General features: G+C 37.6%; 1 protein-coding gene across 8 annotated transcripts in view; it reads right to left on the bottom strand.

Moving 5' to 3' along the window:
• The window catches only part of MBNL2 (muscleblind like splicing regulator 2), a 172,203-nt gene that overhangs the window by 93,544 nt on the left and 51,393 nt on the right, over positions 1 to 27,266 (bottom strand). For all 8 annotated transcript variants that reach the window (XM_049778708.1, XM_049778707.1, XM_049778711.1 and 5 more), the window contains exon 2: positions 24,269 to 25,035. In XM_049778708.1, coding sequence (XP_049634665.1) covers positions 24,269 to 24,442 — 174 coding nt within the window. In that variant the 5' untranslated portion in view covers positions 24,443 to 25,035. The remainder of the gene's footprint in view (positions 1 to 24,268; positions 25,036 to 27,266) is intronic.

Below are 27,266 nucleotides of genomic sequence, written 5' to 3'. Positions count from 1 at the left end.
ACAAAACATCTGGTCTACAGAAGCCTTTCAATAGTGGTTATTGTGGAGAGATAGAGGAACAAAAATGTTCTGAGAGCTCAGGGAGAGGATTAGGTGTTGCTCTGAGCTATTTGGTCGATTTCTCCAACTTCTGTCCCTTTTGACTTCTACCATTTTTTTTTATGGTTGGGCATATAGTCCTCTACTCAATTACTACATTTCCAACTTCTTGACACTAGAACCACCATCTAAGCAAATTTTTACCTATGGGCTACAAATGGAGGCAATGTTTGTTACTGCCATATAGGGTCTATTCCACATTTTCTCCTTTCCCTGAAATCTGAATACAGCAGTGGCCCCAACTTGATCATGCAGATTCTAAAACTATAAGGTTTACAGGATTTCATCCAAATATCTAAAATACAAAAGGAACCCTCTTCCTGAAAGATTGGAACATGACCAACACCATATTTTGTGAGAGAGAAATAAACATGGTGTTCATTAAATTACACTACAGGGTTAAATATCATATGGTTATTCGGTATATTGTTATAAGTTAGTTCTTATAACCCAATCATAGCAAATGATACATATGCTTCATATATAAAACATTGTACTGTATAATATGCATTATATAAACATTATGACATTAAATATGTAAATACTCTACATGAATATACATTATAACATTACATAATGTTATCATTTGATATAACTTGTCACTATGTATTATATGTGAGATGATGCTATGTACAAAAGATCGTGCTATATATTATGAAATAGATATTTTATATGTATCCTTAGAAATATCTCTTGAAATATATTTCACATATGACGAGATAAGAGTGTAAAAACATTGCAATTCTTTTTGTTCTACCAAATATTATACTTTGAATATTTTTCTTAGGTGTTTATGTGTTTGATATGATAAAAAAAAGATAATGTAACTCTCCTTATTTTTGAAATGTCACATAACATCTTCTAGCATTCATGATTTAACTCTTTCAAGGAAAAAATTCCTCCCAGAATTACTTCATAAATTAGATTTTCCATTTTTTTTTCATTTCACTATTGAGATTGGTGATATGAAAATCCTTGTAAATGACTTTTTGTTCACATACTTAAGTATTTCTCTTGTATAAATATACAGAATTCTTAATTTGAGGAGTATGAACATTTGATCATCTAATTTTATCTTAAACTGATCTCCAAAAAGATATTTATACTCCTTAGAGTCAATTTATACTTCCATAGCATATAATAATGCCTGCTTGACTATCTCAGTAACTATTAGCATTCTGTAGATGTCTCTCTACTTATAAAAAATAGAAGGAATCAGAAAAATCTAGAGCTAGAAAAAATAAATGTAGTCGTGGTCAAGAATGATCAACTACTCAAACCACCAAGAGCAATTCTGCACATGGCCTGTTTGAAGTATTCTAATGGTCAGTGAGATCCTGTCTTTCCAAATTCCCTTGCAGGCTTTCAGCTTTCTCCACAACCAGCCAAGCTGACTACAAGTGAGGTATCTCACTGTAGTCTAACACTGCAAGATTGCAGCCTGCTCTTGCAGTTTTGGTAGCCAGGAAGAACTCAGAAAATTAGGAGGATAATCCATAATGAACGTGCAAGTTTGCCTTTACATTTTAATAATGCAAACAAATTCTGCAAAAACTAAGCTTTATGTTTGCAAAAGCCATGTTCTCTTGCAGCTTTGGGGGATAGAATACTCTACCTGCTTATTGCTCTCCTTTTTAAAATTATTTTTTAGGGTATGTGCTCAGTATTCACCAATGCATACTACTTGGTTTGGTACTTAAAATGCTACATTAGTGTGGACTTATGGAAGAGTATGTGCTGATTATTGGCACGCTTGAAAAAATTAGAAAATGTTTGTGCAAAAGAAAAGGCAGGGTTTGGGTGCTGTGAAGGAAGGATAAGAGCAAGTCCCGAATCAGTCCAGTTCATCTGTGTTTTGACATCAAAAATGCTGAATCAGGTTGTCTCAGTTTCTTTGTCCTTGAGAAGACGCATCAGTTAATGAGTCTCTGCTATGCATCAGCCTCCATCTAGGCCGGGATTTTAATGAAGGTAAAAGTAAATACCTGCCCTCAAAGAGCTTGCATTGCAGAGATGAAGATAAGGAGAGATGGGAACCAAGTAAACAGAAATAGTGATTTATTCAAGAACAAGTAAAAAGAGCTCAGGAATCTTCCAGAACTTGGTTTCACAATTTGTTTCCTGAACTGTTTTAAGTGCTGCAGATAATATACTGGAAATGGCTGGTGTTCAGTGGTCAGCCATGTGTAGTTTGTGACCAATCAACAGCCGCGTAATTGAAATTGAGATGGTCTTTCATTTGTCTATTCTTTTTTCTGTTCTACTTGCCTACGTATTTATCCACACTACTCATTTCTGATGGCCTGTTTATGGACTGTTGTTATTGCTTTTTCTATTGTTTAGTGTTTGCTTTTTGTTTTGTTTGGACTTTTCCTCTTCTTTTGGGGTAGATCTTTCCCCTTGAGAAGCGTACGAAGAGACAGTTATCAATGCAGCTGTACACAGTTCTCTCGGGGCTGAGTGCAAAGCACGGTAAGAGAATGAATATTCAGAGTCCTTGTTCAACCTGATTCTTCTTCATCCTGCTGGACCTCCAATCAATCTTATTTATTTATTTAGTTATTTATTTATCTACCTACCTACCTACCTACCTATTTATTTATTTATTTATTTATTTATTTATTTATTTATGTTTCTGGGGGGGTTACCGGGTGGCACTCTGGGCTAACTCCTGGCTCTGCACTCAGAAATTACACTTATTTGGCTTAGGAAATCATATGAAAGGGCAGGGACTGAACACAGGTTAGTCATGTGCAAGGCAAATGCCCTACCCACTATGCTATTACTTCAGTCCAATCAATCCTATTTTTTTATTGTTGTTGCTTAATAGTTCAGGATATGGTACTCAGAGCACTGACTCTCTAAGCAGATAAGGATCCAATAGGGAGCAAGGGAAATGAAGATGTTTAAAACAAAATAAAATAAAAAAGAGATGGGGTGATTAAGATAGGGGATGGCCTAGAAGATCAGAGATGGAAAGCCTTGCGCTTGTTCTATCATAATCATCTCTTGTCCCAGAGCCAAGTATGATGCTTGATTTTCTTGAGAGCACATTCCCTGGAGCCTACTGCAATCGAGGGCAGACATCCTGGTAGTTTTCATATCGAATGCTAGTTTTCTGATTGACATTCATTTTTCATTCTCGGCCGTCTCCAAGTATTATCAACTCGAAGTGAGTTACAGCATCTTCACTACTGTGATCTCATGCCAAACTGGGAACATACAGGGCTTCCATAAATATATTTGATGAATAAATTAAGGCAGAAATAGAGAGAATCAAGGTAGAAGACACGAGTTCAAAGGCCAAGGTCTAAAGGTAAGACAACTATACAAAAAATTATCCAGGAGTGAAAAGCAATATTGACCTTTCAGTAGTAGGAATATCCACTCAACGAAAAAACTAAAAGAAACTTAGAAGAAAGGCAGGACCATAGAGAAGAACCACAGAAGCAAGATTCCCATTCGAGAAAATAAACTAGATTCTTTCCCTCTGCAACCCACTTATTTGCTTTTATCTAATTTAAGTTCAACCATTTACATGTGCCTACTATTTAAATGACAATGAGTCAGATTCATATCATGTCATTTCTATAGAAACTTTATTTTTATTCTAAGAAGTCAGATTTGATGTTAGGGGACCAAAAAAAATTGTGTATTTTTGGACACATCCATCCATACACAGATCATTACAACGAATAAGAATTTTTTTCTTCCTTTTTAGTACCTTTTGCAGCTAGCTCTAGGTTTAAATACTAAAAAACATAAATTTGTAGCATCATTTTTACTATCTCGTTAAGCCATGCTTCTATTAATGATTCACTGAAGTGCCAAGAATAGATGTTCTGAAAACTTCAACATATTAATACATTAAGCATCCTACTGCATTTAGAAGTTTCCTGATAGAAGTTTTGAGTTTCCTCTGAGGGAAAATACAATTCTTCTGAACTTTTTTTTTTTTTTTATCAAAAGCACCTTGAAAAAGCGTTCAGATATTCAAAGACATGAATCTTGCTCTGTTCCCTTGTGTATATCTGATTTAAAGGTTAATAAGTAATTAGGAAGAACACTCATCCAAAAATTACCAATTAATATGCCATCGTTTTCATTAAAATGCTATTAATTATATTGTTGCACAAATGTCGTGGACTGGCTAATAAAAGTTACCTAAAGCTATTCTAAATTTTGCAGGGAGAAGAAGAAAGTTCATCAAAATCCATCATTTTTTTAGATTATGGTTTGTGTTGGAAAATAAAACAAAGGAAATGAGTATCTCAGATAGTCAGTGTGGCTAAGTTCTAACAGTGTTCTATACTATGTTGAATTTATACATTGAGTCATTATTACCAAGAAAACGAAATCAGATATGTTGGCAGATATTTTAATGTGAAAGCACAGCAAATAACAGTTCTTCAGTTCTTCTAATGTAAAGCAGCCCTTTATAAATAAAATTCCAACTTTGAAGCACTCCAGGTAAAATTTATGTTTCTAGGAAACTGTGACTGAAAAATTTCCTCTCTGTTCTCAATCATAAATGCTGGTATTCATCACTTGTTAATTCCAAAAGACTTCATACTTTTAGGATGTAGTATCACTGCATCAACTCTATTAAATTAACTGTACGGGTCTAATCTTATGGATCCAAAATTATTCTGCCCTCAGTATCTCATTCTGCTGTTGTTTACATGGACCAAAGGTGTATTTCTATTGTGTACTGATGGCTCAGTTAAGCAGCTGGTTAGTGTTGGATCGAGATTCTGTCTGGACAGGTTGCATCTCAACACCTTTTGGATTATATAACCAACTATAATGGGAATAGTTTTTATGAATGAAATAAACCAAATATAGTGTTAGGAATTATACTATCAACTTGGGCACAAACTAATGATTTTCCATTGCATCATAGATATTTACCGGTTGCTTGGCAACCAAATATTCCAACAGTGACACCAGGGAAAATGTCTCTCGGTAAGCTCCGATTTGGCTGTTTTAATAATTAGTTCTGCATGGATCTGTCTTATAGGATCCCTGGCACAAAAAGAACTTTTTAAGGGAGTAGTACAAATCCCACACTTGTATTGAGTAAGTAGTTTCTAAAACAGGAATTTCTATCCTTCAAGAATATTTATATATTTCTTCTTCATATTGCATGAGCACATCTTCCTACAGACCTCATATACTGATTCCTGTTTCTTTTGTTTGTTTTGTTTTACCTTGGGAAGACTGAATTTCTCAGAAGCCTACAGTTTGGACATTTGAGGATAATGAGCCTATCTTCACTGAATTTGTTTCTCTAAAGTAAACATATCTAATTCATCCCTGTAATTTTATGTTCTGGTTGTTCTGACCTACCAACACTAGCATAATATTCCAAACTGGTAATAACTGATGTCGTTATAGCTTTATCACTTATATGATGCTTCATCACTTAAAGGAGACTATATGGCTGAGAATTAAAGTAAAATGAATTAAATTAAAAATGGAATCAGATATTTAATTTGATATTTTTTTCTGTATTTTTGTGGTGTTTCAATTACCTTTTTCACATCCTCTCCCAAACTGAGAATGAAAGCCTCTAGAAGGACTCCGCCCATTTTCAGCGTATTTGACTTCTTTTTATTTTATTTTCTCTTATTTTGTACCCCAATCTATTGCTTTTCTTTCCTTCAAACAAAACCACATAACTCGATTTATCTAGTCCCGCCTCTTAAATAGAGGGGGAAACAGGGGAGGGTACCAGGACCAAACAGATATATGATCACTAATAGTAAGCTAGACAAAGAGGGGACCACCTACTCTAGCAGCCGGGGGGGGGGATGGTGGGGTATATGGGTTGCAGAAAGGGAACGGGGGGTGGGGTGGGGGGGAGGACAAATTTGGTGGTGGGTATTCCCCTAATTCAATGTTAATATGTACCTAAAATACTACTGTGAAAGATATGTAAGCCATTATGATCAAAATAAAAATAAAAAAAAATGGAATCAGAGGTGCTAAAGTGATAGTACAGTGGGTAGGACACTGGCTTTGCACAAAGTCAACCTGGTTTAAATCCACTAAGCCTGCCAGAAGTGATTCCTGAGCTTATATCTAACAGTAGCCCCTAAGCACTGGCAGATGTGCCCCCCACCAAAAAAACAAAAACAAAAACAAAACAACAAAGGGAATAGAAAGAGCAAGAGCGAGCATAAAGTATAAAGGGCACTTGTCTTGCACACAGCTGACCGAGTTCAATCCCTGGCATTACATTTGATTCCCTAAACCCCATCAAGAGTTTAGGTTCCATCAGGATCTCCTCTTGAGCACAGATCCAGGAGTTGGACCTGAGTACTGCTGGATGTGTTCTATCCCCCCCAAAATAGGGGGGACACAGTCTAATAGAAGGGCAAAATATGGGACAAGTGCTTGGCCTTTTTATCCTGACTTGGAAAATAATACCTATGAAAAACGGTTGTTTTCAAGCTATATAGAAGACCTGGAAGATAAATGGAAACTTTAAGAACTTCAATGTTGCTGAATAGATTTATGAAGTACAAGAACAAACAGTTCTAGAGCATGTGATGAGATCATTTCAAGTTAAGATTTTCTAAATTTGGTCGGCAACTGAATCACTAAAGAGCTTCTAAATATACCATTCCTTGGGATCCACACTGACTTCTACTGAACAGATCCTTCCAGAAAGCCCCAAGAGAAAAAAAACATGTGAAAGCCAATACCAAAAACACAACATTAATCTTAATAACTCCCTTTAGCCGCATTCTACCTAATATGAATGACAAGCATATTTTATTTTGGTGTTGTTTTCATTCTTTTGGAGCCGGATGAGTCCCTTCCCATTTTGGAGGCCACCCAATTATACCAGTGGTAGTCAAAAGGTCTTGAATTGAACCCAGGACTTTGTGCAGGCTGTATCCATTTTACAGCTCTCTAAGACATGTTTTGTCTATATAGTAAGTCAACAATTCATCTTTTTTTAAGTCTCTTCTATTGTGATAGCTAATATAATAACATTTAGTACAAAAATCGTGTCACACTCAATTGTTAATTTTTCATAGCTTCTGACTTCTCAGTGACTTTATAAGATCCTTTAAGCAAAAATGTACTCCTACATTAAACTCCTACAAAAACCTACTTCTATATGTAATTCTCCCAGGGAATGTGGCACAATACTGAGCCCAGGATCAATGGTTGATAAAGAGTTTTGGAGGAAGAAAGAAATTAAGGGACCAAAGGAGACAGATAAAGGGACTTAGTAGATGAGCTTAAGATTATGGGCATTAGAGATGTCTTTTTCTTATGAAGAAGTTTTTTCTTATATAAATGTATGGCCTGTTATGAAAAATAACTGATAAAATTTCGTGATCATGGGGGGGTGGGGCACGGAGAGATAGCATGGAGGTAAGGCATTTGTCTTGCATGCAGAAGGATGGTGGTTCAAATCCCAGCATCTCATATGGTCCCCCAGCCAGCCAGGAGAAATTTCTGAGCATAGAGCCAGGAGTAACCCCTGAGTGCTGCCGGGTGTGACCCAAAAACCAAAAAAATTCGTGATTGGTCCTCTCCATTCAAACTTCACTGAAGGAGATATCAGACTAGGGATATTGTTTTTATCTATCTAGTCAAAAGGTTTACATTTAGTGTCTATTGCTAGAGTCATAAATTCCATATCTTTTGGTAAAATTATATCACCTGACAAAGCCTACGGTGAGAATATCACAAAGAAGTTGTGATAGAACTTAAAAAAATTCCAACAGAAGTTCCAAAATTCAAACAAAGAAGGAATCCAGTAGATTATTTCATAGATCACTGTAATGTCTAAAATTTCAAATTATGCTTCTGTGAGATGAAAACAAGCTTTAATGAAGCTATAAAAATCAAAGAATTATATAAGATACTTCAGGAAACAATAAAGGAAACCAAGAGTATGACTTGTATTAAAGAGAAATTAGACAAAAGGCTTGGTGCGCAATAATTTATGACAGAACCACAAAAAGCTATAAGAATCCCATTACATCAAGCATTAGTATAAAGCACATACTAGGATGGCATCATTGTATGTAAAGTCCATGTTGCTAGAAATACAAAATCTAGTGAGCAGTATTAAAACTTCATGCTTTACTTTAACGTTGCCATTAGGCAGATATAAACAATGACTGAGAATTTCAAACTAGGCATTACAAAAATGAGAATATTAACGAAATAAGTAAGATACAGCCAAAGTTGTTTCATGTGGTAGTTTCATAGCTCCAAAAAACCTTTTAAAGAAAAGTTATGAGAAGAGAACCAAACTTTCTACCTGGAAATTTGGAGAATAAAGAGAAAGCAATTAAGAAAAACTATGTATAGATAATAAAAAAAATTGATAGTAGAAATTAAAGGAGCTATAGTAATGAAAAAATAAATATATCTTTTGTATATCTGATAGCCAAGACCAAGAATATGCTCTTCAAATCAGGCAATTAAAGCTGTTAAACCTGTCAAATTTAATAAATCATATGAAAATCATGTAAATTATCTATTTAATAATATTTGGAGACAGCAATGTTTAACATAGTAGATTTATTTTGATTTGTAAATGTGCAGCTGGTGAAATAAATTATTATCTGAGAAAATTCTAAATCAAGATGAACTTAATGAAAAGAAGACAATAATACAAAATTGAACCACATTAGCAAGATGTTACATTTACTTCTTTTAGAAACTTGGAAGAGACATACAACTTTAAGAGAGGAATTAGGATCTTGGCAGTGCTTTCTATACAATTTTTTAAAAAGAAAAAGTAGATTTAAATTCCATGTATCAAAATTTCAGCTTCTAAAAAAATTGCAGGATAAAAAATTCAAATAAAAATTCACTGTTTTCAGCAGTGAGATAACGTAATTTAGAGAGAGGCTGATTTATAGTTATGAAAATTATGTAAAGTCCAAGGTAATATACTCAAAAATTATTTTAAAAAGTAACTCTGGAAAACAAATGATTGCATAAAATTTAGTTTAAAATGTCTAAGAAGAAGAAGTTCACAGGATCCAAGACCATCTCAAGATTTTCCCAGAAGAAAATAAAAATTAACAGGGGTTTTTAGCCACACCAGATATGCTGGAAGGTTATCTGATTTTATATGGATCTTGTGTACCAGATTATCAGCCAAGTTTTCCCTGGAGCTCTGACACACGCCTGGTTTCTGAGTGACTCAGGAGTTGACACTTCAAGAACATTAAAAAACAAAATGACTAGTAGAAAAAACTATGTCCTAAAACATGTCAAGGAGAAGCACTTTTTTTTGGTGGGATGTTGGGCCACACATCAGGCAATGCTCAGGGCTTACTCCTGCTTCTGCACTGAGGAATCACTCCTGACAGAAGAAACACACTCTTAAGAGGAATGGGCCAGCTGGTCTTCAAACATTCTCTTTCAAGGGCCATTGAGGTAATGCACAAAGGATGCTAGGGAAGGGATTATTTGGTGTTTCTACTCATCTGGCCATGGCCTATCTTTCTTCATAGTTCTACCTCCAAGCCTATTTTACTTTATTTTGGTTTTGCCTTGGGCTCACATCCAGCAGTGCTCAGGATTCTTCCTGGCTTGGTGCTCAGGGATCTCTCCTTACAGGACTTGGGGGACTTATGGGATGCTGAGGATAAAACTCGGGTCAGTCGTGTACAGGGCAAACACCGTACTGACTGTACTATCTTTCTGGCCCCAAGTTTTCTGCATTGTGGGCCATCAAACGCAATCAAAGTCTATTGTTTCATGGGGCCACACCTGGTGACACTAAGGGTTTACTCCCGGCTGTGCACTTAGAAATCGTTCCTGGCTTGGGGAACCATATGGAACACTGGTAATTGAACCCAGGTCTTTCTTGGGTCAGCGGCATGCATGACAAAAGTCCTACTGCTGTGCTATCGCTCTGGCCCCTCAAAGTCTATTTTAAATCAACACACTCTTGTCTATTTCTGGACATCCTACCACCACCACCAAATGACACAACTACTCCCCCATTCATCCTGAAACTAGCCTCTTCCTGTCACACCTGATCCAGGCAGAGTGGCCTCTTCATAAGATAATGCCTATCTCTTGCTTCAATCTGGGTATTGAGCATAGAATTCAAGTGTTTTCACAGTTGATCTCTTCTTCCCAATCTCTGCTCTCTCCCATAGGCCTACTATGCTCTGACCATTCTGTTTCATGTCTAGGCTTCTAGCTTTTTCAAGAAGATCTCTTCTAGTTTCTTATGATGACTCCTACTCACACTTCTAGTTTCCCTTCTCAGAACAATGTCTGCAGGCAGCCCCCGGGCTACAGTTTCTGGGTAAATCCTTTCTAATTGCATCATTTTCTGTGCAAGTACCTGGTTTATTTCTGTTTTGTTGCTTGCAAAGTAACACAGATAGCAAATAAAGACTTTCCTAGAAGTGATGAATATTTCTGTTTGCTTTCCACTTCTATTTGAATGACGCTCCCATAAGGTCTACTCTGACTGCCTTTATAATAGTCTGTATTGCCACCAATGTCCCAGGACCTGCCCTACTATGGACTAATATATTCCAGGTTTCGTGGGTGGAAAGCACTTCTATAAACTGCACAGCTCCTATTAGTTTGTTTATTTTATTTTCTCTTATTTCCTCCCCTTGACCTTGACCTAAACAGTGCTTGTGTCTTCTTGCCCCTAGTGATGGTTCTACTTGTAGAATAAATGAGACTAATAAAATGAATGAATATAAGATAAATGGACAGTATCTTGACATTCTGGAGGAAGTGAAATTTCTCAGTTTTATGTTGTTTTATGAAAAATTTCAGTTATGTAGCACTCAGAATGCACTGATTCCATTAAACCTTTCTATTAAGAACTCAGCTCTCCCAATGTACAACTGGTATCGCTGTTCATATGAAGAATCCAACGCCCCTCGGGAATGGGAGAGAACTGATGAGAATTACATTTCTCAAATGAGGGCTGCTGCTGATTAATTTTAGATCCCATGCATCTGGGTCAGTGCTCAACTTTGTGGCAGTAAGTATATGATACTGCTCTTTGTCCTTCTTAATGATTTTACTAAATCCTAAAACCACTGGAAATATTCTTTGGAATGAGAACTGAGATGTAGGATAGATGGGCATTTCTTTTAAAATTCTTATCATACTTTTTTCTTTATTTTGTCCTGCCTAAATTCTGGGACCACACCAGGGGATGCTCACTAATTACTTCTGACATTAGTGGTAGATTCAGAAAGCCATATGGGGGTCCAGGGAGCAAATCTGGGTCATCGGCATGCAAGGCAAATGCTCTACCCACTGTGATATCTTCCAGGTCCCATCCTGTGTTTCAACAAATGTGTATTGCTTACTAATATGGCTTGGATCCACCTTCCTTATTCAGTTCAAAATTCAGCCTTCATTTGTTTTTTAAGTCTGAATAACAGTTTTAGTAAGATGATGGTAGCTTCTAGAAAATATGAACAGGGTACAAGTTGAACCTGATCATTCTGTTTAGCTTCTACTCAGTTCAACCTTTTGAGTTATTGCCCTTTTCTCTTTCTCATTGTCTACAGGGCTCCAGTCATGATGGATAGATGACCTCAATCACTAAAAATGAAAAAAATGCAAGCCAGAGGAATAGCACATCAGATAGTGTGTCTGCCTTGCATACGGATGACCCAAATTCAATTCCCAGCATCCCATATAGTCCCCTAAGTCAGCCAGGAGTAATGTTTTATTTAACTCAGAGTCAGTAGTAACCTGAATACCACCAGGTGTGCCCTATTCTCCGGAAAAAAAAAAAACCACAAAATTTTCATCATATACCTCAAATGCAGGTTGGTCCAGAGAATGGCCTCATCAGATTGATCATAAGAGCAACACAACAATATCTACTTACTCTTGCATCCCAAAGATGGGTGCTGGGGCTGGGGGATTTGATGCTAGATTCCCAGTTTCACTGCTATTCATGGCAATTCTTTGAACTAGTAGTGAAAGAGTATTACCCAGAACTAGATACTGGAACCTTGAGCCAGAGGAAATGAAACCGAGTAGGAAGAATGTGCTGATAAGTAGCAATAGGTCAGAGTGTGTGTGTGTGTGTGTGTGTGTGTGTGTGTGTGTGTGTGTGTAACTCTAGTATACTTACTAATATGGAATGAGCCATGGAATGTCAGTGTGTGTTTGTGTGCGTGTGTGAGTGTGTGTGTGTGTAACTCTGGTATACTTCCTCACTGATATGGAATGAGCTATAGTGTGTGTGTGTGTGTGTGTGTGTGTGTGTAACTGGTATACTTCATCACTGATATGGAATGAGCCATGTTCTCTCCAGCCCCATAGGGACACCCTGCCATGTTAAGATCTTGGCATGATGTGCCAAATCTCTTTGCTTTTCAATAACCTACTCCCTTAAAACACAAACATGTTCCAGTTTTCAATCCTTCTTCAATTTCCCCTTTCCTTCACTCTTATTTCCAAATGATAATTAGTTTCACTAATGATCAAGCTGTCCCCATTTGCTAACAGAAAAGCATGTGGGAACGGATGGGGTTACCTCAGGTAACATATGAGCCTAACCATCATTTTCCAATGACAAAAACTTTCTCATGTGTGTGATTCAAATGAATGAGCCTGATGATGGGATTTTAGGCCAAATGGCACTGATGGGCAGATTCTTACCTTAGCATGGCTTGTTTTGTTTTAGGGTCACACAAAATTTACTGCTGGTTCTGTGCTCAGAGATAACTCCTGACAGCACTCAAGAAATCAAATTCAGTGACCAGGATTGGGTTGTTTGCATGCAAGGCAAGCATGCTTACTGTACTATCTCTTCAATCCCTGAGTATTATGGATTAGAAATATTTCATAAGAAGAAAGCACTGGTATAGAGAAAACTACATTTTACTTTGCTATAAACACTAAAGCAAAAATTTAAGGTTTCCTATTAATAACCACTTTAAAAATACAACAATAATTTAAAGCAAGGAGGAATTTATTGAGAAACAAAAAAATAGTTTAAATTTTCAAGCATTTATCTTTATAAAAAAAGAGTGTTTCACACAGGGGCAGTTATGCAAGAAGAGTACATTTCAACAATCTGTTGACATAATCACTGTATCAGTAGTTAATAGTGGATTGTGCTCTGAGACTTTTATTAGGAGGGTAGATGAAATCTTCTTAATCCAGTAAAAGTGAAACAAAGCAAAAAAAATTAAGAAAACTGAAGTGCAAATGTATTTCAGTACCTTCATTATGGCAAATTAGTGAGATACCCAAGTCCAGATTCAGCCTAAGATTAAGCTTTGGGGGAACGGCTGAGATGCCTTCAGTGGCCCCAGAAACTCCCTGTGAACTTGAGTAGTTCTCAGCTGACGCTGTGGGCAACTGTCCCTGTGACCTGCCTCTCAGGACATCCAGGAAGGTGATCGTGACCCAGAAACACATTCTAGGTTGAAAACTTTAAGAGTTTGTTTGTACAAAGCCTCTTCTCTATCTGTCTATAGATTGATTTGAGGCAGGAGCCTGGAAGGGGATGAGAAAGAGATAAATAGAAAGTTACTTACCATATTTTTCGTACCATTGACGCACTTTCCTCCCCAAAAAGAGATGGGGGAAAATGTCTGTGAGTCTTATGGAGCAAATGCCACCTGAAGTTGAAGTCTGAGTACAGGGGACTTTTATTTTTTATATTAATGAAAAAGTATTTGAAAATATGTTTTTTTTTATTTTCTGATGTTAAACAAAAAGTTAGGTAAATGTGTTTAACCAGCTGTGAACCGACATATTGTAAATATTCTTCAGCCTCGCAGAGTGGTTATTCTCAGCTGACATCCCTTTTTTTTTCCTCATCTAAAAACTATGTGCATCTTATGGTCAGGTGTGTTTTATAGAGCAAAAAATATGTAATTCTAAGGCTATTAATTGTTTCCAGTATTAGAAAATGATTGAGCCCAGCAGCTGCCAAGAGCACCGTCAGCCCTATAGACATATCTTCTATCAGACAGATGCATAGACGCCTAACATCCTTTAAAGATAATTTCTGGTGATGTTCTTAGAGACAGATTTGTGACACTGAAGCCAAGTCCAGACTAAAGTTTATAAGAACTAAGATTTGCAGGTATCTGGGGCAAGATTGTTTCAGGTAGAAGGAACAGCAAAGACCTACAGAGAAATGAGGCTGAAAGGAGAGGGGCAGGACAGTGAGAGACAGTATAATAAATCTATGGGCACCCAAATGCATTCGGGTGAAGTTATAAGGCCTTAAGTATTTCAGATTTCACAACTGAAATTTCACAAAAGAAAATTGATATGTGTGAATATGAGTGATATTATGGGTGAGTCCCTCTTTCTTCTATAGTAAAAATAGCAGCTCAAGTTATTATAATAGCCCAAAGAAGATGCAAAGTAACTTAGGCCAGGGTATATTCATGATAGAAACATGACCAGATTCAGTATTCAGATATCTTAGTCAATTGTATGGATGATACCATGGACTAGGTACAATGGGAGCAGTATGCCTAAAGGGGCGATATTAGGGAATCATTAGTTTTGATTTATGAATAATTATTAATTGTTGGATATTCTTAATTATTAATTTTTAACGATTACTTAAATATTCACAGGGGCAAATAAGATTAAGAGAGAAACCAAGAGATACTGAACATGCAGCAAATGCTCAAAGGTAACAGAAACAAAGAACAGGAAAATGTTCTGGGGGGCTCGTGAAGAATAGGAAAGTAAAGGGAACATTAAGACAATGGTGAGGGAAGGAATACTGCAGAGGACATTATTGAAAGGAGGTAAAGGGATATACATGTTGGGGCCAGAGCGATGATGCAGCGGTAGGGCATTTGCCTGCACACGGCTGACCCAGGATGGACCTTGGTTTGAACCTCTGGCGTCTCATATGGTCCCTCAAGTCAGGGGCGATTTCTGAGCACACAGCCAGGAGTAATCCCTGAGCATCACCAGGTGTGCCCACCCCCCAAAAAAAAGGGGGGGGAATATACATATACCTAAAAGAAAAAATAAGGTTTTTGTCACTGAGAAAGGCTGGAGATGATGGAGAAATGAACACTGGTGGAGGGGAAGCAGACACTGGTGAAGGGACTGACATTGAGACATTGTATGCCTGAAATTCAGTCATGAATAATATTATAATTCACAATGACTCCATTTTTTTTTTAAAAAAAGAGAGATTCGGCATGCAGAAAATGATATGGATTTGGATGATCTCATCTAGGGTGTCTAGGATTTTGATAAATGGACCAGAAAGTACAAACTAACATACTTGGAAAGCAACCACGGAGGGCATGAGCAAACAGGAAAGCCAGTCAAGTCTGAGGAAATTCTAGAAGTCTAGAAGAAGGGCACGGATGCAGAAGCTGTGGTCAGCAAGAGGAAATCAGAGAGTTAATCACAAAAGCAATTGTGAGTTCAGAACGTCCAGGTAGATAAGGAGTGGTTTAAGAATGTACTCAATTTACATTTCTAAAAATGAGAGATGTGATCTGCATGGCTCAAGATTTCCCAGCAATCAGCTCTGTTGGTCACAGTAATCGATATTTTCATTAGAGACCATCCAATAGATGTGGTCTATAGGTTGAATCCACCCAGTAGTTACATCTCACTTGAACTTGAAGGTTTAAATTTTTTTCAACCAAGTTAGTGGAAATTCAATAATTCTGATGAAGCCAACTTTAGGTATACTATACCCAGGTTGATTCTGCATAATGCATACTCCAAACTTACATAATGTTGTACTGCAATGATGCATCAAATTGAAATGGAAATAGCTTGTAAAATCACCCAAAACAACCAGAGTAAAACTGAAACCTTCTTGATTATTACATGGCAGTTAGTAGCTGCCATCTTTAAAGGGGTATGAGTTCTTCTGTACTGCAGACTATAGCGTCTCCTTATCAGTGACCATTGACTCATCCATTTATACTACCTGCAGATTTCTACAGATTTTGTACAGTTATAGAGGGAATAAATGAATGTGTCTACAGAACGATAATGCAATAGAACCCAAAGAGGCATCATGAAACATACAATTGCATGCAAAAAGGCTTGACTTCAAATGATCTTTGCCTCCCTAATTTATCACTGTATGTAACAAAACCCTCAAATAAAAATAAAAGTTTAATAACAAATAAAGGGTTACTAGTATTAAGATAAAATCTTCACCTTTAGGAAAAAACAATAGAATAATAAACAAATTCTTTATCATGACAAATACCTTTTTCTCAAGCGCTACTGAGAAATGGTTTCATAAAACAGCTACATGGATGCTAACTCTTGTTAGCATCCCTGCCCAAGGCAAAGTAAAAAGTAAACAAATGTAATTGTTACGGAGTATAATTAAAGTTACAATCAATATTTTAATCTATTCATTTGCAGGGGAATATTGGCTTGGTCATTTTTTTTCTCTGAATTTTAAAAAATCTATTTTATCACGGAGTATAACGATCATAGGATGATCACAGAACTAAATCTGAACTTTTGTTGTTGTTGTTGTTGTTGTTGTTGCTGCTGTTGTTTGGTTTAGGGGCCACTCAGTACTCAGGATTTACTCCTGGCTCTGAGCTTAAGGATCATTCTGGCAATGCTCAAGGGACCATATGTGGTACCAGGATGGATTGAACCCAGGTCAGATGCATGCAAGGCAAACACTTTACCCACTACACTTTTTCTGCTGCCCCCAAAATGGGATTGTTTAAGTCTCTGTTCTTCTGCCAGAGCCTAATTTGTGATCACTGAGTTACAGTATCAATGTGATTTCTCATGCTTTCTAGGTTAGCTCTGGGTAACTGCCATTTTCCCCCAACCCCCAAGACATATTGGAGTTCCAAACCTTTGATCTCTCAGACAGAGTCCTTCAGAGGGAGAACATATTTAAGATATATTGCAGTTTTAGCCTCCCATTCCAGTCCTAGACCCCCATTCTTCATTTTCTTGTTTGGAAATCAGATCGTGATAGAGACATCACAATAGAGAAAGACAGGTCCCTAAGATAATGTGGTATGTTCTTGTAAGGGGTCATTTTGGCGGAGACTTGAGCAGAAGGAAGATGAATCAAACAGAGACAGTCAAACATCTGAAGCTGAATGCAGAGATCAAAGTAAAGCCACCATAAGCCAAGGAATATGAGCTAAGAAACAGTAAGGATCCTACCATAGAAGGCAGATGCAGTGGGGTCTGTCAACACTTTGTCACCAGAATGGGGACAATATAATTCTGTCGTTAAAGCCACTGGTCTTTATACTGTTGTGTTATGACAGTCCTAATCAACGACTACAGGAATTATCTCATCTGGCTCTCTTCTGCTTCTGACTCTAAACGAAAAGTAGGCTAGAATGCAGATGTTTTTCTGTGGACCTTGTTTCTTAGCAGATGAATACAAATTGGCAGGATCTATAAATGCCACCTATACACCATCCTATCTCGGACTTGAGAATCTTCTGTCCCAGAAGGCTCATTAAAGTCATTGAAACTAATGCCCCCTGCTTATACAGAGTAATAACTATCTTCTTGTCCTAACTGAAAGCTAAAGCAAATAGTCAAAAAGACTTTGCATAGTGATCGGGTCAAACTAAGTTTGGGTTGGAGAATGATGGGTAGAGTTGATTGCTGGCTTGGTGTGGGGGGCAGGATAAAGTGTTTTCATTGATAAAATGTTGAAGGGAAAGTGACCATTTATATATGGTATGTAGTATGCTTTTGGTCTAATAGGACTGCCAAGGAAAGGGCATAAACCCAAGTTTGGGGACTCAGTGACACTGAGGCAGGGCTAGAATCCAGGAATGAAGACCTACTTTCAAGGCAGGTCACTGAACAAAAGCTAGAAAAAAAACTTTTAATACTGGGAGATGATTCACATCTGGGAACAAGTGGACCAAGAGATGATAAGAGAAGTAAAATAGGAAAGAAGAGCTAAAGAAAGGAAAGGGAAGGCAGAAGCCAGATAATGTGGAAATAGCCTTCGACAGAAACTACAATGGCTGGCCCAAGAATAATCTCGAACATAATCATCTGCTGTACTATATCAAATCCGAACATCTTCAGTTGTGCATTTCAAAATCACATGGGCGCATACACACACCTCAACACCTTGGACCCAAACCATTTGTATTACTAAGATGGAGTAAGTGAAGGTGTGATATCTGTACACAGATGCAAACAAAAATAAATACAACATGTGCTTCGCTTTTTTTCTCTGGCTGTTTCTCTTTGAAATATTTCATTTTCTAGTACCTCAACAGGTTTATTCCTAGGGGGTTCTATTTTAGAATGTGTTTGTACTTCAATATGCTAAGCTTGTTAAACATGAACAGCAATGAGCAATTAGGTGCTTTAGAATCATGCTATCAATGGCTTTGTTTTTTTCTTGAAGAGGATGGATAGTGTCAGCTTTAAAGTGACACTCTCCTGGGCCCAGCTGCTTTCGCCATCACTATAAGGATCAGAGTCACCTGTGAGTTATTTGAATTTGAATCTGACCCCACATCTAGAAGTGTAGCTAGATAACATGGATCTGCTAATGTTGCTAGAAGACAAGGATCATGCATGGAAAGTTCCCAGCCGGTAAGTCTAAGACCACTTAAGTCTAAGTGATTTATATCAATAACAACAGGATTGTCTGAAGGCACATGTTGGCATCAAAACTGGGAATATAGCAGAGAAAAACAGCCAAGGGTTTTCAGTAGAATTAGCTTTATTTCAGGGGCAGCCCAAAGAGGGTACTTAAGGTCAAAGCCAAACAAAAATTTTTAAGAGCAGTCCCCAAGTGACTGACCTAGTATTAGCAGTCTTTTCTTTTTATGGATGAAACTATCATCCATAAAGATAACAATTAATCTATTTTAAATATCAGTTAACTTATAGCTAGCCTCTCCTGCATAAATAAACAGTGCTTCTTGTGTGTGTGTGTGTGTGTGTGTGTGTGTTAAATCTTTTTGAAAAGTGGTGTTCTGTTTGGTCTTATTTTCACTTAATGTCAGGGATTGAATCCAGGACCTCAGACATGTTGATCACATCTTCCACTGAGCCACATCCCTGAATACATTCCTGAAATTTTGAAAAACTGGGAGAAAAATAAAAAGTAGCTCATGGGGGCTGGAGCAACAGTAGATAGGGCATTTGCCTTGCATGTGGCCAAACCTGGTTCCATCTGCAGCACCACATAAGGAGTGAATTTTGAGTGTAGTCACAAGTAACCCTGAGCACAGTTAGGTATTGCCCAAAACAAAATAAAAGTATCTCCTGTAATTAACCACAATTTCTGAAAATAAAGCAAGAGGTTTTCTGGCTGACTTTTTAACATTGAATTATTCTTCCTGAGTTAAGACCTGTGACTCCCAATTCTTAAACTGAGCAACCTGATTTGAAATCTACTGACATATGAGAACAGAAGAGATCCCAAAACAGCACAGATTGGGCACTGTACCCCTTCTGGAGATGCTGATCACACAGAGGAGACTGGTCTCAACCAGTAGACTACACTAGTAGTAGTGTCATCCATCAGCCTGTGGCAGAACCATAGCTATTCCTGGTACCCAGCTCCTTCCATTCAACATCCCAGATAAAAGAAAGTCTTCTGGGCTATAAGGAATACCAGTGACCCCAACAGACACCATCAATGGCCCCTATCTAGAGTGGAGATGGTAGTAGACTAGAATCAGAAGACGGATAACCAATAAAACACAAAACAGTCAATGGACAATCACATGGAGGAATTTTGGGGAGAACTGTAAGGGTCATATGGGAAGGGGGACTCACTATCCTATCTGAAATATAATGGGCTGAAAGATTTCTCTGTCAAGTTGGCCTTTGAGAAAGGTGAGATGTGAGGAATCTAAGCTGATCAGGTAATAAAGGCAGGAATGTTCATGGAAATGCAGAACCTCAGTGCTAATGCCTGGTCTGGCATCCTGCTTGATACATTCAGAGAACAATAATGGAGGTGTTTGGAACAGGCTGGAGAAGGGCCAGTGGGATGTAGAAGTGAGGTGAGAAGTGCATCTCAAAGAACCTGCACACCCTTGACAAGAATTGGTCTTTCCTGGAGGTGAGACGGGAAGTTCTGAAGGCCTTGAAAAGAGGAGTGACGTCACCTAACTAAGGTGCTAAAAGAATCATAGTGTCTTAGAACTAAGCTTTATTATGAAAGATTATGTAAGCTCTAAACCATGTTCCCCAATATTCTAGAAGGAAGGTTTTAGTGTGTGCTCTTTTTTGGTGTGCCAAAATTAGAACATGAGTTTAAAAGTTGTTTCCATCTTTAAACTGCTGAAATTTAATGGCTTATATAAATATATTAAATGCCTGACACTTGGGAGATAGATGATAAAACCTTTCATCTCCGCAAGCACAAAAATTAATTCATTTACCCTTTTCTACATGTTTCCACCTATGCAAATATCCGAATTTATTACTGTCAGTTATGGAACCACCCTTGTGAAAAAAAAAATAACAACTATCTTGGACGTCTCAACAGTGACGAAAAGTGGTTTATATGTTATAAAGGCAGATACAAGGCAAGTTTGGTCCAGACTGGTGTTAAGAGGGAAGTTAGTTGCTCATGAAGCAATTTGCATTTTGTCATGTTAACCTAACTTGTGGAACATAGTGTTCTGGATTGTAACTGGCCTTCTGGTAAACATCTAAGCAACTCCATTGTTCATAGTAACACTGCAATTGAAACAAAAATAACATAGACTGGCATGCCAAGTGCTTACACCTAAACTCCAGTAAGGGACAGTTGTGACTCGTGTGCAAACATAAGAAATCTATTTTCCGAAAGATAGTCTATGAATGTATTTATATAGGTAGAACCCTGGCACTTGAGAAGTCAAGTCTCTTTTCCAAGCACCCACAAGTTCATTCAACATATACTTAGAGAAGTTTACTATTCTATACAAATAACTCCTAACAAAAACAAAAATTGGAATACTCAGACTCTGAAGCACTTGTATTTATAACGATCCAACAGAGAATCCTTTAGCATATCTGCAATACGAAAGAACAGTGTTTGCCACAAACCCCTGGTAATAATAACACAATGCTGTTTCTGCCTCACACTTGATTTATTTTATGTCAGGATTAATTTGCATTGCGGGGTATTATCATACAGGCAGTAACAGACCGAGCACATTAAGAGATCGTCTCTGCCAGAGTTGGAAGCAATCTTGCCCGTCCTCGAAAGTCAATGGCTCTCCTGTGCTACTTGATCCTTTATTACTGAGAGCAAGAAACTAATGGGTATCTAGCCTGTTAGTCTTATGAAATAGGAATCATGATATCAATTTTATAAGAGGAAATTGAAGTCAAGGAAGTGAAATGCCTTGTCTCAAATGATGTACCTTCTCTGTGTTCCTGCAAATCCCTGGTCTGTCTGAATTAGAAGAATTGGTCATCTCTAGCAGAGATTGGTTCCATTGAGTAATGTCTCTTTATCTATGTTAAGTTAAATAAAATCAAATCACTTCATTAGGCCCATCATCGCCTTTCTTTTTCACTATGATTTTAGAAAGTCTGTCTTAATTTCTATGCTTGTGGCTGGAATATGGGAGAAAACCCCTTTGCATGGTTGAATATGGTACCATGGTATTTGGCCCTGGGCAGCTGTGAGTCAGTTTCACTCACTGAAAAGGGAACAAAATCAAGAAAGTGAGACAGAATACATCCAACCAATGGGAAGTGGTTGAGTAATAGTTGACTCAAGCCTCTTTTGTGCCTTTTTGGTTGGACAACTTTTAAAATATGGAGCATCACATGTGCAGCTCACCTGTAAACTTACAATTCTAAAAGATAACCAACCAAACTTGAGATCCTATAGGACATGGCTTTACTCTTAAAAATAGTTCCAGAAGACACTTCTAAAAATGAAGTTTATAGTTTCTCCTCACCTGTATAGTGCTCGACAGTCTCACTAAGACAAAATTATGCTTAACCCTGCCTCCATGGATAAAAATTGTAGTTCTGGTGATTTCAATGAAGAAAGAGCTGAGAAGATGGCGGAGCTGCTGTTCTGTTGACAACCTGAGAAATATTTCACCATCTGATGGTGTGAATATTTCCCTTGTGCTTTGCTCATCAGTTTAAAGAATGTAAGTTTTAAGAAACTTGACAAATATTAATGTTATTCAGTTACTATCTAATCTCCTGTCATGAAAAACACAGATTAATGAAATAAAGGCAGTAAAAAGGACCTAGAAAATGACCTGTTTCCTTATCTCAAAGTTGTCTTTTATTTTGCTTTGATTTGCTTTCTGGGGACCACAGCCAACAGTGCTCAGGGGTTACTCCTGGCTATGTACTCAGGGATTACTCCTGGCAGGCTTGGGGGTCTATGTGAGATGCCAAGAATGTAATCTGGGCTGGCCCTGTGCTAGGCAAATGCCCCATCTACTGTACAATTGCTCCAGGTGACTTTTTAAGTTGTTTTATTTTTTTTAACCAATATTGCTTTAGAATCCTCAAACCCTAATAAAAGCTTCATTGTACATAAGTGATAGTCCCTTCTAGAACTGTAAAACAATATATTCCTGATGTTTTAAGCTTCTAAATTATTGCTTTTTAGAACAGAAATAGAAAATATACTCTTGAAAAAAGCTCTATAATGCTTAATATGTTGCATATTTCCTTTGATAATGGACACAGAAATAAAACATGCCTACTTTAGTTTATGACTAAAGGAAAAAGAAATAATGACATAACTATGTGCTATGTTGTTATATCATATTATGATAGCTCCAACTATTCATTTATGTGTAAATTTTTTCATAATTTAACATTTAATTGAATTACTTTTTATAAAAAAGGAATAAAATAGAGGTAATTACTGAGGTAAATAGTGTAAGGAAATTTTTACATTACATTAATTTAAAGACCATATTGAACTGTAAATGTGCTATGTTTTTGTGCATACTTCCATAGGAAGAGATATTTAAAGATATAATCGAAATCATATTTCAACTCTGTCTTATATATTTTAAGACATATATTTTAACTTTAAGATAAATTTTCTCCCTCAAACATACCCCATTCTTTCAAATCTAAGAATAAGCTATGGTCACTATTTTATAAATTCAACACAGTTATTTTATAAAGCATATGTCAAAGATACAGATCAAGTTTTTCTTTTTATCTTTTACAACATGGCAATCTGATTGATGTGACATTCTGCAAAGATATAAATGTTCAATGCTTCTTTTATTTTTTTTTAAATCAATCTATCTTATCTCCATAGAAAAACAGTATCATGACTATGTGCTACGTGGCCTGGGTTTCTTAGAAATCATAATTTTAGAGTGAAATAAACCTCAAAGAAATATGTGCTGACTCACACACACTTGTTTTCAATGAGATCTCTCATTAAAATCCCTTCATTTCTTGAAGTCCAAACTCAACCCGGTTAGTCAGATTCAAGGGCCAGCCAGTGCTTCCTAAGACATGTTTGAGACATTTAGCTGGATGCCACATGTGTATCCTACAGTTGCCACAGAAGTTTACTTTCAATTCCTCCTTGCATGCATTAAGTACCAGTCTTTCTTTGTCCATGTGCTATTTCCCTAGCAGACAGGGAGGCTATCAATGATACTATTTTGAATCCCATTCACTTCTTCCCCTGTCATATTTGAGATTCATTTATGCACAGTAGGCTCTTAAAACTTTTGAAAGTCTGCTTCATAGTTTCTGTTAGTCATGACATTGTCAAGAAGATGGAGAAGTCTATCAACTGGTGGCTTGGCAAGACTTAGATCAAGAAAGAAAGTCACAAGGGCAGAAACTTCTCCAAGAGGTGAAACAGAATTACTGGCACATAACTGACATTTTCAATTTCTTCACCTTTATGTAACCCCTGGAAGATCAAACATTAATAAAATATTTATCTTTAGTTGTCACAAGCCAGACTTTGATGTAAAACTCTTGGATCCTTGAATGTCATGCCAGCCCCGAAATAAAACTTGATTAAACCATCGAGTGTTAATTTCAATCTGGATCTTAAATATGCTTGATTTAAATATGCCTGATGTGTAAAAATAAAAAAAATGTAAGCCAAAAAAAATCTCTCAATAATCACAACAATAAAACAGAATCTAAACACAATTACTTAAACTTCCGGACATTTACAAGGTCAAGCATTCCAGAGGCAAGTCCAACATGGCTGCTAGGGGCCCATAAAACACATCTTTCTTACCTTTAGAGAATCAAAGCAGGCAATGACTCTTCCATTCTCAACCTGGCAACTTTTTGGGGGGTGAGCAAATTTGCATTCCTCGTCGGAGCGTGAGCAGGTCCCTCTCTGGAACTGTCTGCAGACTTCCAGGGTCAGCCATTTTGTATCTCTCACGGGGGCGACGTTCAAGGCCATGGTGACAATAGACTTTGGATTATGTGAGTTCCTGTGAAACAATGCAGTCCAATCCAAGTTCCAATGATGCCAAAGCTACTGCTGTGGAAAAGCCCACATGTAAGTCAGAATGTAAGTGATAAAATTGTTAAATGAAGTCCAGCCCAAGAAATATGAGCAAGGAGGGGATTTCTCTGCAGACAATCACTCATCAATCAATAGGCCCCACTTGAAGACTATGGGCCTCAATAAAAGCACGCTCACTGTCATCTCTGGCTGTAAACGTCCGAGTCTCTTGACTGTTTTGCAGACACAACTAGTTTTTAATAAAGTGACGACAATACCATGGCACTTCTTAGGAGAAGGTTCAGCTCACAGCATTCAGACTAAGCCACTCAGACTTCAAGGCAAAGGCTGGCTTTTGCCCCCTCCACCTCTTGAAATTCTAAAGTCAAGCAGTTGGTCAAGTCAGACCATTGAGGTATCTTCATCCACTTGTAAGAGCAGGTCACATGTAATGGACACACAAAAATTAAGATCTGAACCCAACAAGCACTCCCAGCTATTGTTGTCCAGCAATGGTGACTTCACACAGGCACTTTTAAATGATTAACCTGCAAAAAAAAAAAAAAAACATGAGTTCACACCCAAATCCAATGATGTTCACCTATAAAGCAAAAGCTTTAACTTATTATCTTTGCAAAAGAACAATTTCGAGCTGTGCGTTTAGAGACTCATGGGAGAAAGTTGGAAAGAGGACCAAGCTGCAACCGTATTGCAAAAATGATCCAGGCAGGAGTCCAAAAGTGAGGAATGACTCAAATAGATGAGTGTGGCAGACACAATAATTAGGCATTCTGAAACAATTCAATCTAATACGCTTAATCGCCAAAACACTGTATTAGATCTCTGCCTTCCAATTAATTTCCACATAGGGCATTGATTTTTATTGTTAGAAAAGTTATAAACTATTACTTGGGATGTGTCTCTCCATATAACAAAGGCATTGTCATTTTGGATTTAGTGTGGGTTCCTTGTTTTCCCCCATAAATCCTTTCTAGCTTACAGAGACTTGAGCTGACACAAGAGGTTGAAGGTCCAATACGTTTTCTCAGGCTTCAAGCTTCCTCTCTTCTGGTGCTACTTATTTAATGGGAAGTTTTGTCATCACACTGTAAATACTGGAAGGATTAGGGCTATTCTTTTTAGTTTTCACTTTGGAATCCACGGCGCTTTACAGTGCTTTACTCCATGACATCTATTAGGTTCTCAGAAACACTTGCTGACTGATTTTCCTGATGTGACTCATGGACTAAATGAATAAAGGCAAGTTTGTCATAGTTCACTACTATTCCATTTGGAACTGAGTCAAAGCCTTTTAAAACCTTAAAAGGCTGTATTCTTTGGTAAGTCTATGGCATACCACCATTGTTCAAGTCGGATTTCCAAAATCAGCATATTTAATTTCTATGAAATTTTTTTTTTTTGGGTTTTTGGGTCACACCCAGCAGCACTCAGGAGCTACTCCTGGCTTTACGCTCAGAAATCACCCCCAGCAGGCTCTGGGGATCATATGCAATGCTGAGATTCAAACCACCGTCATTCTGCATGCAAGGCAAACACCATACCTCCATGCTATCTCTCTGGTCCTAGATTTTTTTTTTGGTTGTTTGTTTTGGGGTCATCCCCAGCACTGCTCAGAGGTTACTTCTGGCTCTGTGTTCAGGGTTCATTCCTAGCACTGCTCAGGGAAGCATATGGGAAGTTGCAGCATATGGAATAAGTAAACTAGGTCAAGCTGCGTGCAAGACAAGCATCCTACCTACTGTACTACTACTCTGGCCCTATCTTTGGATACTTTGAAGGATAGCAAAATTATAAAAAACATGAAAAATGAAAAAATAAAGAAAGAAGGAAAGAAAAGAAAAGAAAAGAAAAGAAGAAAAGAAAAGGGGGCCAGAGAGATAGCATGGAGGTAAGGCATTTGCCTCTCATGCAGAAGGACGGTGGTTCGAATCCCGGCATCCCATAGGGTCCCCTGTGCCTGCCAGGGGCCATTTCTGAGCATAGAGCCAGGAGGAACCCCTGAGCACTGCCAGGTGTGACCCAAAAAAACAAAAAAAAAAAAAGAAAGAAAGAAAAGAAAAATGTACTGAAGGAGTGATGTTAGAATATCAATATACATACATCCCTATCAGTAAACGTATTATAAACCACAATGCCTAATTTATTTTTATAAATTAACAATTGCCTGTCACAGAGGTAGACTTATGTATTGGAGAGAAAACGGAGGAATTTAGTAGAAGTAAGTTGACATGAATGATGGCATTGGTGTTGAAGCATATTATACCTAAAACTCAGTCATGCTTAACTGAAAATAACAGTGCCGTGGGGCCAGAGAGATAGCACAGCGGTAGGGGGTTTGCCTTGCACGTAGCCGACTTAGGACAGACAGTGGTTTGGATCCTGGCATGCCATATGGTCCCCAATGCCTGCCAGGAGCAATTTCTGAGTGCAGAGCCAGGAGTAACCCCTGAAAGCCACTGGGTATGATCCAAAAACCAAAAAATAACAATAAAAACATGACAGTGCCTTAATTAAAAAAATTTTTTAAGGTTACAACACTTGACAAAGCTATATATAAAAGACATATTACAAGCTGATTTTTTTTGGGTTTTTTTTGGGGGGGGGGTCATACCCAGCAGCACTTAGGGGTTACTCCTGGCTCTACACTCAGAAATCACTCCTGGCAGGCTCGGGGTCCATATGGGATGCCGGGATTCAAACCACTGTCCTTCTGCATGCAAGGCAAATGCCTTAACCTCCATGCTATCTCTCCAGCCTC

The sequence above is a fragment of the Suncus etruscus genome, chromosome 8 (assembly GCF_024139225.1).
Source record: "Suncus etruscus isolate mSunEtr1 chromosome 8, mSunEtr1.pri.cur, whole genome shotgun sequence".
Lineage (NCBI taxonomy): Eukaryota > Metazoa > Chordata > Mammalia > Eulipotyphla > Soricidae > Suncus > Suncus etruscus.
Note: the sequence above shows the minus strand (reverse complement) of the source record. Positions and strands in the feature narration are given on the sequence as shown.